Source organism: Vitis riparia, unplaced genomic scaffold, assembly GCF_004353265.1.
Source record: "Vitis riparia cultivar Riparia Gloire de Montpellier isolate 1030 unplaced genomic scaffold, EGFV_Vit.rip_1.0 scaffold380_pilon_pilon, whole genome shotgun sequence".
NCBI lineage: Eukaryota > Viridiplantae > Streptophyta > Magnoliopsida > Vitales > Vitaceae > Vitis > Vitis riparia.
This window is the reverse complement of record NW_023269672.1, coordinates 354,180-366,192: the sequence shown is the minus strand read 5'-3', so window position 1 is coordinate 366,192 and position 12,013 is coordinate 354,180. Positions and strand designations below refer to the sequence as shown.

At 37.8% G+C, this 12,013-nt stretch overlaps 1 protein-coding gene across 1 annotated transcript in view; it reads left to right on the top strand.

Annotated features, from left to right (window-relative positions):
• Nucleotides 1–11,500, top strand: part of LOC117909800 — a 29,179-nt gene extending 17,679 nt beyond the window's left edge. Inside the window, exons 11-14 of the mRNA XM_034823855.1 lie at nucleotides 9,542–9,643; nucleotides 10,244–10,330; nucleotides 10,977–11,173; nucleotides 11,446–11,500. Of these exons, the coding sequence (XP_034679746.1) occupies nucleotides 9,542–9,643; nucleotides 10,244–10,330; nucleotides 10,977–11,173; nucleotides 11,446–11,485 (426 nt within the window). The 3' untranslated portion in view covers nucleotides 11,486–11,500. The remainder of the gene's footprint in view (nucleotides 1–9,541; nucleotides 9,644–10,243; nucleotides 10,331–10,976; nucleotides 11,174–11,445) is intronic.
• Nucleotides 11,501–12,013: the final 513 nt, after the last annotated feature.

Here is a 12,013-nt window from a genome sequence, read left to right as displayed (position 1 = left end):
TGATCCAGACAACATATCCGGAGAGGATATGCTATCATCCGGAGTGTGATGTTCGCGAGTGCCGGGTGTTTCTCCTTAGGGAGTCCGGATAGGGGAGCGCCGCCATATGTCCTCTTGAGGAATCCAGATGGAGTTGATCCGGATAGCAATGCGCGCTCCTTGTCATCAGGGGGAGGGGTCCCTACACCTTGTACACGCAGACGGTCCCCCTGCGACGTCCGGATATCTCACTCCTAGAAGTCTGTCCGGTCAGACATGTTCGGATCCTTTAATCGGATATTTCATATCCGGCGCCTGATGCCGGATGGGAGAGGTGGGCGTTTCAACTTCCCTGGACAGACATGTCCGAATCCTCTGATAGCGCTCACCTGGAGAGTTTCGCAGCCATTTTGCATAGTGTCGCGGTGTTCTCTTGAAGCTTCACAATATTTATGACCGACTTGTTGAGATATTTTGCTTTAGATATTTGTTGTCTAAATCCCCAAACTCTCCTTGTAATCCACCTATCATAGGATTCCTTAGTCTTTAAGTAAGAAAAGGGTGAATAACCTCATATATATAGTTTGTAATTTCCTTTATAGATAGATATCATATCATGTAATCAAAGGAAGGAAGTAATATACAGAGCCTTTGCTCTACCTTACCTACTTGTTTTGATTGTTTATATTCTTCTAATTTTTCTTACTAGCAAACAAGCTTTGAGGAAGTTTCTTCAGAGAATGAGTGGCTAGACTTTTAGTTCCTTGGAGCTAAGGTTGCCGGGAAAGGTTCCAAGTGCAAGAATTAGTAGCTTTGTGGTTTCAGCCATTAATGAAGAGAAAGTGTGATCCTTTAATGATTTCTATGTTTTTAGTTAACTTAAAACACCTTCAATTCACTTGAGTTAATACTTGGTAAGGCAAGTGATCTCCGTCCATGGAGATGCACTATTTTACCTCTTGCGAGCTTTTGGGAAGTGACTTGAAGGTAGGATTTTCTAGAATTACCAACACTTGGTAAGCTTTTGGACTCCAAGGAGACATCCATTAGTTATCTCTTGCAAGCTTGAGAAGGGAAGTCCAAAGTTAAAGATCACCTTGAATGGCAAATGCTAGGTGAGAGGCACGAACCATTGCAAGTTGCATCAGTGAGAGGAAATTAGAGCTGAAATCTATTTAAGGATACATCTATACAGCACCGGTTAGAGAATTGACTATATGTTAATTCTCTAATGCGAGGAAATGAACCAAATGACCGGAGCTCTGTTTTTGCATAAGGAACCTCCCCTGTGAACCCAAACCTCCAAGGAATGTTTTTCTTCATAAGTAATTTCCATTACTTTCTTTTTAGTTAGCTTAAAACCAAACCTTTTCCACCAAAGATTATGTTTTCTTTTAAAGCTAACCTTGAAATGAAAAGGCACCAATTCAGCTTTGAATTGATATCAGTTGTGAGTTGAAAACCCTTCCCAGTGAATGATCCTAGAGTCACTATGCTATATTAGCTAAAGCTATCCTAATGCATGGTGATATAGGTTATAAATTTTGTTGATTACTCTCTCAAACAAAGAGCACCAGCTGGACATGAATAAGTCGAGACACCAATTGGGAATGAATCACACCACCACCCCATAAAAAATCCATTTGGATTTTTTCGAGTCTTGCACACACTTTTATTTTTATTTTATTTATTTTATTTTATTTAATCAAGGTAAGCCTCCCACCCTTAGATATGTATCACATTTTCCGCATTGTTAATTTTTTTTTTTCTAAATCTCTATTCCACTGTATCCCACACCCTACGAGATTTAAAAGGGGCACCCAAAGGAAGACCCAAATAAGATGTGGGAAGCTTCCCTACTCTACACCCCATCACCAAAGCATCATTCTCCAAAGTCTCTACCCCCTTACAAGAATAACCTCACTTTATCCATATTCGCTTTTAATTCAGAAAGCATCTTGAACCACATAGACAACTCAAATATCTCAACTAGTCATTGTTGGCCTTACAAAAGATTAATGTGTTGTCAACAAACAAAAGATGGGACACATCCCTCCTTTCTCCACTTCTCCTTTCCACCTTAAACCTTAAAATGAAGTCACTGCATCTGGCTCGGAACAACAACTGACTAAGAGCCTCCATAACCAAAATTAATAGATAGGGGGATAGCAAGTCGCCTTGTCTTAAGCCCCTAAAACTGTGAAAAAAACATGAAGGGGTTCTATTGATAAGAACAGAAAAGCTAGCTATGGAAATATACCAATTGATCTAACTTATCCACCTTTGCCCAAACCCCACTTTGAACATAACTGATATAAATAAATCCCAATTGACATGATCATAAACCTTCTCAATGTCCATTTTTCAAAGGAGACCAGGAATATTGCTCTTTAACCTAGAGTCAACAACCTTAATAGCACTAAGCATAGTGTCTAAAATTTGTCTACCTTGAATGAAGGCATGTTGATTTCACCTCCCCCGTTGTTGTCTTTACCTTATTTGCCAAAACTTTGATTAATAGCTTATACAAATCCCCAACCAAACTGATTGGTCTAAAGTCTTTCAAATCTTTAGCTCTCCCTTTTTTGGGAATCAAAACCAAGAAGGTGGAATTTAGGTTTCTTTGGAATGTGCCATGAAGAAAGAACTCCTTGAAGAAAGGTATGATCTCTGGTTTGGTAAAATCCCAACAAAAATGTCAAAAAGCCATGGTAAAACTGTTTGGACCTAGAACTTTATCACTAGAGAGACTACTCAAGGCTTCAAAAACTTCCTCATTTGAAAAATGAACCTCTAGACTTTTGGATCTATCTTACCCCAACACTTCAAAGCGTAAACCCTTACGCTCGGTCTCCAATCCCCCGTTTCCAAGAGAAGAGTATGATAGGCATTGCACACCCTAGCTTTAATCATCATCAATCAGAGTAACCCCATTTGTTCTCACTTTGGTTAACAAATTCCTTCTTGCATGAGCATTGGCCATCTTGTGAAAAAACTTGGTGTTCTTGTCTCCATCTCTTAACCAAATTTCCTAGATTTTTGTCTCCATGAAGTTTCTTCCAATAAAACCCATTTCTTATAATCCTCAAAGGCCCCCTTTTTAGCCTCTGCCTCCTCAAGAGAAAGAGGACATTCTCTCTTCTTAGAGTCCTAGAATTGAACACAAGAAAAGGCTTATGATTTGTTAAAGAAGACATTGCCAAAACCTTCTTTTTTCCACACTTTAAGATCCCTTTTAAGAGCTTTTAATTTCTGAATGAGGCAGTGATTGCTAAAGCTAGTAACTGTATACCCAGTCCACCAATTTCTCACAAGCTCTTTGAAGCCATCAGTCAAAAGCCACATATTCTCAAATCTAAAGGGGATCTTGCACTTTTTGACTCTTCCACCCTCGAGAATAATGGGACAATGGTCAGAAGCTAGCCTAGGAAAGCGAATTGAGAAATACCCAAAAAATGGTTCTCCTACTCATCAGAGACTAAGAAGCGGTCAAACCTAGAAGCTACTTGAGAATTAAACCACCACACCATGTGAATGAACCTCCAGAAAGAGGAAGGTCCTTCAAACTCAACTCCTTTATGACATCTAAGAACCTCCTCATATCTGTCATAAATCTGAATTTGTTCATTCTTTCCCTTGGAAATCTAACAAGGTTAAAATACCCTTCTATGCACTAGGGATCGTCCCATAGACCTTTGATAGCTCTCAATTCATCCCAGAAATCCTTTTGTTCCCTCATTAAAACTAGATCATAGACTCCTGTGAACACCCTGACAAAATCATCTTCAACATTTCTAAAGTGACATGAAATGGAGAACCCACCACACTCCAACTGCAATAGGTCCAAAACTCTATTGTCCTAAAAAATCAAAATGCCTCTTGACGCTCATCTAGCATCAACTGCACCTTAGTTTAAAAACCTTCCAACACCTAAGCTTTTTACCACTTGTAACTTCATCTCTTGCACCTTAGTCTCTAGAAGGCAAACTAGATCTACCTTCTGAGTCCTAACCACAGACTTGATCAATTTCCCTTTTTCCTCATCGTCGAGTTCTCTTACATTCCAGGAAAGGATTTTAATCTTCATCAATCAACTGGAATCAAATCCTAATTGTTCCTACCATTCCTTCTAGAAGAGAGCAAGGAACTTTCATAATTGATTGAACAATCTAGTCTCCTTAGCTCCCTTTTGAAATGAGAGGAGGACACATATTTCTTCTTCCCCCCCTCTACTAGGAATCCCACATCCAACTTTCTTTCTTAACTTCCTCAACAAAGACTAGATTTTCTTTTCAAACCCATGAACCGGCATCCCCAAAAATCTATTAAAATCTACTAGCTTGGTGAAGTCTTTGTCTGAAAGCGGGTCCTTACATTCCACACCATTGGATCCCACCTTTTGTGTTGAGGCTGAAGCACCGTTACCTCCCGACTCAACTCCACTCTCTTGATTGGGGGAAAAATTCTCTAGGAAGACCACAACTTAGCCATCTTGAAAAACCATTGATAAAGGCTTTTTTTTCATAGCGTCAACCAAAATTTCTGACACTTCCCCTCCCAACTCAAAAAAACCTTCTCCCCGCTCAATACCCAAGAAAGGAGTAGAAGAAGAAGAAGACCCTTCTCCCCAAGAGGATTGAGTCCAAGAGAGCGTACCTTGAAATCTAAGTGCTTCATCTAAAATAGCTTTGTTGGCTAAAGGCTTCATCCTTGTCTCCGTGGAAAGAAACTTTGACATGCAAGGATTAGAAACACGAAAGGAGTGGACTCAATGGTAGTAGCCTTGAGGCCCATCTCCCTTCCCTTTTTAAAGCTCACCTGACCCACTTTAAAAGGAGCTTGGGCCTTATCCAAAGTTGATATTCTGGCCACTTCCACCTCCATAGAGCCTAACTTGACCTAAGGCCCAACAAAAAGGCCCAAGGCCTCATCTACTAACCCACATGGCTCCTCCCCAACGATAGAAAGGGAAGGATGGGTTTTTATAGAAACTTTGATTCCCATATTTTTGGGTATTGTACCATTTTTTTTTTGTAGAGTTCGATGGATTGAGAAACAACACTTAAGCTTTCACTCTTTTAGAAAACCATTCTTTCACTCTCAGATAGGCGCGTGACCTTGCCCTACTCTCTTTTTCTACCCTTGTTTCTCTACAACTCTGAGAAGACTGCACCTCACTCTTCAATGAAGGAATCTCCCAGCACAATTGAATTGCGAAACAAGAGGATGGAGAGTTTGATGGATCAAGAGATGACACTTGGGCTTCCACTTTTTCAGAAAACCCTTATTCCACATTTCAGACAAGTGCGTGACCTTACCCTACCCTCTTCTCCTACCCTCCTCTCTTTGCAACTTTGAGAAGACTACACCTCACTCTTCCATGGAGGAATCTCCCACCATAACTGAATCATGAAACAAGAGGAACCTACCATCACCTACAAAGAACTAGGTAACTTCCCTTTGATCCTAGCAAGAATCCTCACCCATTGCGAATTCCTACACTCCGTCGTATCCTCATCGATGGCCACAAGACTCTCACAAGCTTCTCCTAATATTTTGAACAAACCTTTTCCCCAAAGATGCAAGAGAAGGCCCAAAACCCTTACCCACACCTCTCGAACATCCCTTGCCTCCATGAGGCAACCCATAGATGGATTCCACCACTTTAGTAGAAGACTTCTTCCATTGAACCATTTCACCCTCGAGTGGAACACCCTCTTAGCTTCAACTACATCTTCAAACTTGAACAGAATAAGGGATCCTCCTAACAATGCCAAGTGGAGTTTTCCTTTCAACTTCCAATTGAACTATGCCCAGTTCCTAAGAGAGACAGGGTTAGGAGGCTGGTCAAAAAGCTCCCCCATCTTTGATTTCAATCCACACAGTGTTACACTATTAAGAAGAACTAGAGATCTCCACCTCTACTACCGAGTACTCATTCCCATCATCACCCCTCTAAGAACCAACCCCTTCGAAGAGGTAGCTTTGGGCTCCTCTACTCTCCTTAGGGTCATAGAAACACCAAGGCTTCTTAGTTTGCTAGACAGGATTTTCCACCCCCTACAAATCCCCTTCCTTTAGGAAACACCAAGGAAAACTTCTTTCCTTCCACTTCCTAAACAGAACAAAGTAGAAACCGCCTTTCTCCTATTATTGCTCAAATCCAGCAAATGGTGTCTACCCCACTCCACCCAAGACTTTCTAAAAAGCTCCCCATCTTTGAGAGCACAGCAGGTCTCAGCCCCTTCCACCAGCAAAGCCAAGCCCTTACCCCACTGAATCCAATACATGACGAAAAGTTTGGACCCCTTTCACAAATCTTCCCAATCACCTTCCTTTTGGTCTCCTCGATTAAATCCTCAAAGCTCTTTGATTCAACGCCAAACCAACACTTATCTCCAGGATAAACCACTGACATTTTTCAATCCCATGAAAAAACAGGAGTTTTTTTTTCCTTTTATGCCCATTGCTGAGTATGAAGACAGCTAGTTGTCATCTATCATTCTCACATCTTCCATACACAATCATTTTCACATGTTCCCTTACATCTAGCTTGAAGGTCTATCTTGATTCTTGATGGTTTTGAATATTCATAATGATCTTGTTCATATAATCATATGGTAGGGGCTGACAATTCATCACTGATTTACATATTGTAGTGTTATGACACTGTAACTACATTTGCTGCTTCATAACCACTACAATTTCTTTGGCAATTTGGCTTGCCTAGGCCATACTTTTGCAATGGTTAGTTTCTTTCCTATTTTTCTTTAGGAATTTTCAGCACATAAATTACATATAAAGCAATTTAGATTATGTGGTGATTTCATCATATTATTTTTGGTTGTGTACTCTAGAGTTTATTTATTATTCTCTAGAAGCTCTAATTATAACATTGAAATTGTAAGAAACTTCTTTCTTTCTCCTTATAATGCCCTACACCATGACTTATGTGGACCATAATGTTAGAGCCTTTCGGTCGTTCAGGTTGTAATAGGAGTGAAATGTGCATGATCCATTCATTTTGGATTTTTATGCTCTCCCTTTTTTTTTTTGGGTTTTGTTCTTTCTTTGTCTTGCCTTTTATTTTTTTGGGGTTTTTTTTATTAGTTAAATTTATTTTGTATGTCACACTGTACATTGATTTTTCTGTTTTATTGGAAACTTTCTAGTTTGTACTTCACAATTTGTGGTGGTGTTTGCTAGTGGTGACGGCTCAGGAGGAAAGAAACAGTCCTCTAATGCTTATATCTTCCAGTCAACAAGAGGCTTAAGATCACTGTTGAGAGAGCATGTAAGATGTATCTCTTTTATCTTTTAAAATTTGCATGGATAGGAAGTTTATTTTCTCTTTATGGAACATGTTCATAAACAATTTTCATGTGGAAAATATGTTTTTTCTCACTCTAAATGCTAATTCGAGTTTTTTCTGCTTGAATATAAAAATTAGTTCCTGAAATAAGATATTACTTTTTTTTTTTGCACTTGGTATTAACTGAGATAGTGGCATTGAAATAGAAATCATGGGGGTGCTTATTTTGACTTAAAACCTGGAAATAGTTGTTGCTTCTTTGCTAGAGGTTTAAATATGAGGTTTATAAAATTGTAACAGAAATGAGTGCAGTGACAAAATATTTTGTGTTCTTTCTGCAAACTTCTAAGCTAATCTGGGAATGATAATTTTAAACCATTCTTGTGGAATTTAGATGATTACCAAATTTATTGATTTTGAGAATGTTGATATTTATTAAGGACCTTGATCTGCTGACCAAGTGGCTAACTGTTAGATCATTAGAGATAATTTATTAGGGACCTTGATTGTCTAGCTAGATGGTTTACTGTGTTTGACTTTTACCAACTAAAAAAAAAACTGTCATCCTTGATTTTAATGAGGCATTTGCTGCTCTATATTTTTGGTTTTTTTCTCATTGCTGAGCAATTATTTTGTTTTTTTCAGAAAATTCTCATAATTTTGTCTTATATAGTAGGCCAACAATGTATATCAAGTTAAGTTGACTTAGGCTAAAGCCTTAATGTTCCACTGGACATGCAACCTTCTCTTGCTTGTACTTGGCTCAATAATGGGGATTTAACAAGCAATAGGGTTCGAACTTATGGCCTCTTAGAAACCAAAGCTCTTGTACAATATTATGCTGACTTGGAGTAAAATCCTAACTGTCTTCTCATTTTTTATTTTGTAAGTTCTCGATTCATATAAGAAAATGAAAGAAAATTTTAATCAATAAAGAAGTTGCTATATTTAGGTAAGGATGCATGAGACTATGTGTGACGGGCGGTGATACCTGGATTCTCAATTTTGCTAAAAGTAACCCTGTTGACAAAAATGACATGGGTATTGTTCTGGGATCCTCATGGGATATATTATTATTTTTTTTTTACTTGGGACTGGATAATTGTCAATAATTTTTAAAGTGAAATTTTTTGGAACTTGGGTCTTTAAGAGATGAATTAAAACTAAAAAAAATGAATTAAGTGTTGTTGGGGAGATTCAAGGATAAGAGAAAAAAAAGGGCTTTTATGAGGATATTTAAAGATAAAAAAAAGGGTCTACTTGGGCAGGTGGGGTGATAGAAAACAGGTCTCTTGGTACTTCATTAGCATGAATTTGTTACTTTTAGAAAATAACATTTAAAGAGATGATAAATCAAAACAAAGGTAATAAAATAAAAGTAAAGGTATGGATATGGATAAATAATAAAAAATATATTGATATAAAATAAAATTAGTGAAAGAAATATGTATGCATATTGTATATTAACAAAATTTGAAATTTCCAATGACAAAACATGACATACGATATAAATTAAATTTTTTAGTACATTTCCTTCATGCGTAGGAGTAATATGACTTGAATTACTAAAGGGTAATATTATGGATTCCACAGCGAATAAAGTAGATATAGATCTAAGTAAGCACTCAAATATTTGACTTTTGACCATGTCCAAGTATCTGTACCATTGTTAAGTTCCTTTCAGCCAAGTCCTTCTATCTTAGAGTTTGTGAATTTGAATGATTAGATGTGTAACACATACCTGCATCTAATACTTGCAACTAAATCCCTGTAACATATGTGGCAAGCAGATATAATTTGTGATTGTTTCTATCTGTTGCATGTGCGATCAGGGGCTGCTTGGATTGTTTTAGGGCAGCGTATCTGATTTCAATTTGATATAATTGGGTTCAAAGAACCCAGAAACAAATATGGAAGCTCAGAACAATAATTGATTTTGTCATTTTGATTCAGCATAATGATGGGTTCAAATGCGGATCAAAGTTGAAAATCTTGGTAACCCTGTGGGCAAACCCCAACTTTGCAACCATGTAATGAGTTATGTGCTTGTGAATTTGTGCCTGTCATATATGCTCTCTTCTTTTCAGGATGTTGGACCTTTGAGATTATGATATTAAGGGCTTACAGTGCTAACCATTTTAACTAATTAATCTCTGTTTTGGATTTTACATATATTTTTTTCCATGTCTGTAATATTTTTTTAATCCAATGAACTAACTTTTTCTTTTGTCTGTATATTATGAAAACTAGGATGTTTGTTTCTCTATGCCTCTTTGCCATTCTAAAGTAGAACAAGTCACTATTGAAGACCTGGTTGAGCTCTCGGAGATTGAGAAACGCAATCTGGGCCAGGTTTTTGTCTATGCTTTTACTTTTGATAGTCTTTTGTCCTTCACCTTGCTAAACTTATGCCTAGAATAGAACATGGGATGCCTTTCTCTGCCATTTGTGGAACTTCCATGCTTGCTTAGACTACTTGCTTGTTATAGTTGCCTCAATGGGATTTTCTTAGGCATTTAGTTTATGACAAATTTATGAGCAGTAAGGGCAAAATATAAAGAAGCAGTTCCAAAAAGCTTCATGTTTGATGTGATGTCCATTACTGTTTTTTTTTTCTTTTCCAAAATTTGATTATGAAAATCTCCTTAGTTACAGAAGTATACCTACTTCTCCTGATGTTGTTCTTTGTGATTTATCACTCGTTGGTGATACTCATTTCAATTCAGACTTGACGTCTTGGTTCCATATCTGATGTGGATAACAGTCCACAGTCTTTGTTGTCTTTCAGTGGAAACAAGAATGTGCATGCTTTATATGACTTTATGCTAAATTATAGGTAAATACCTAGCTAATGTCGGAAGCATTATATCTCTCTAGTAAGTTAGGTACTTTGTCTATATTTCTGTTCTCTTTTATTGTCAGTGGTTCTTCATTTCTTATGGCTATTTCCAGATCTTTCTTGACCTCCTTGACAAGTGTGGATGCTCCTCTTCTGTATTCACCTGTTCCATTTCAGAATGTTGCTCTTTCTGCCCAGAGGTAAGTGTAATTTAATTCAAATTTAATGGTTATAGACCGGTGTTAGTGACCTTTGTTTTCCTTGTCCATGAATGCATTTCCAAGAGCAAATATACGTCTCAACTAGATTCTCACATAAATGGTGGCCAACGGTTGGATGTTTAGATCCACCATATTGAAAATACATTCAAACTATTTCTGTGCATATGGGTAGGGTAGTCCCAAACTTCGAACCTTCTAAAGGCAAGTGCTTCCTTGGTACTGCTTTGTGTTCTCAAAGTTTCATCAAATAGGATCCCTGAACTTTGTTGTAACATGATTGAAATAACTTTGATCAATCCTTCTTCCACATTTTCTTATTGTTATAATCATTTATCAACCTTTCCTTGTATCTGCATCTGACACGAAGAGGTCCAATGCATGTATTACTACCCTTCTCATGTAATATAACCTACTCAAAATACATTGCTTTTCTTTTATAGGATTACCGATTACCTTGGAAGGAGAGTAGTCATCCTTTGAAATTAGAGCAAAATGGTTCTTTGTAAATTTTAATACTTGTACAACGATAAATATTTATTATGATTAATTTTAGTTGCTTGGTTTTGCTTGCTAATTCCTGTGGGGTAGGTGCTTGGGATTTTTCAGTAGTGGCCTTCTTGTGCAGGTCAGTTGCAGGGAGTTGAAGAGAGCTGATCATGTTGTTTTTCCTCTTAAAGGATCCAAAATGAAAGACGAAGCAAATGAAAGTGTTTCGGCTGGTCTCTCCTACAGCATTGAAATCAAGGATGCTTACATTCCACCGTGGATAATATCCAGTATATGTGCAACCATGGGTTCTGAAGGGAGGAGCTTTGAGGCAAGGTATGACAAATTTTGTCACTGTGCCTGATTATTTTCTATGATTAGCCCTGATCTCACTACAAAAAGCTTCAGTAATGGTAGATGTATAAATATATGTAACTGGGAGCTTTGGCTTTCAGTTATTCATCTTACTGGAAATCATGTCATTAGATATTATTTTACGCACTTGTTCATGTTTGTTGGCATATTGTATGGCCATATATAGATAGCATTACCAGTTGGCTAACAAGAACAAGCTAACTTTGTGTGTGTGCGTGCGTGTGTGCGCACAGTTTTACAATAGAGCCGACTTCAATTGGCCTTGTTAGATAGTGTACAGTTATTTAGGTTATTTACTTTTCCTTTTCCTTTTCTTTCCTTATTGTATTGTGGGTCTCACTAACATGTATATATATATATATATATATATATAATATATATATATATATATATATATACCCAAGTCCAATGTGTATTATTAACAATTTTTCAATAACAAGAATTAAGGATTCTCCATTTTCTCTCTTTTCACATGATATCAGAGCCTAGGGAGAAAAAAAATCCTAATTATTTTTTGTTTATCCGTGAATCCATTCTGGGAAATCTTTCAGTGACCGTGTTTCATTCTAGTCACCTTTCCCATCTCCTAAAGCTTTCCGATCAACCGTATCACCGTTAGAAAACCCTCACCGCCGGCGACCTTTTTCCTGCGAAGTCCTTTTTCCAACATCGACCATACCATCAGGTGCACAAGGAGGAGATCTTCAAGTTTTCTCAAAGCACCGGAGGGAGATTCTCAGCCATGCGCCGGCCACGCGCGTTTCTTCTTCGGCGGCCTGAACGTCACGCGCTGGCTCGTGG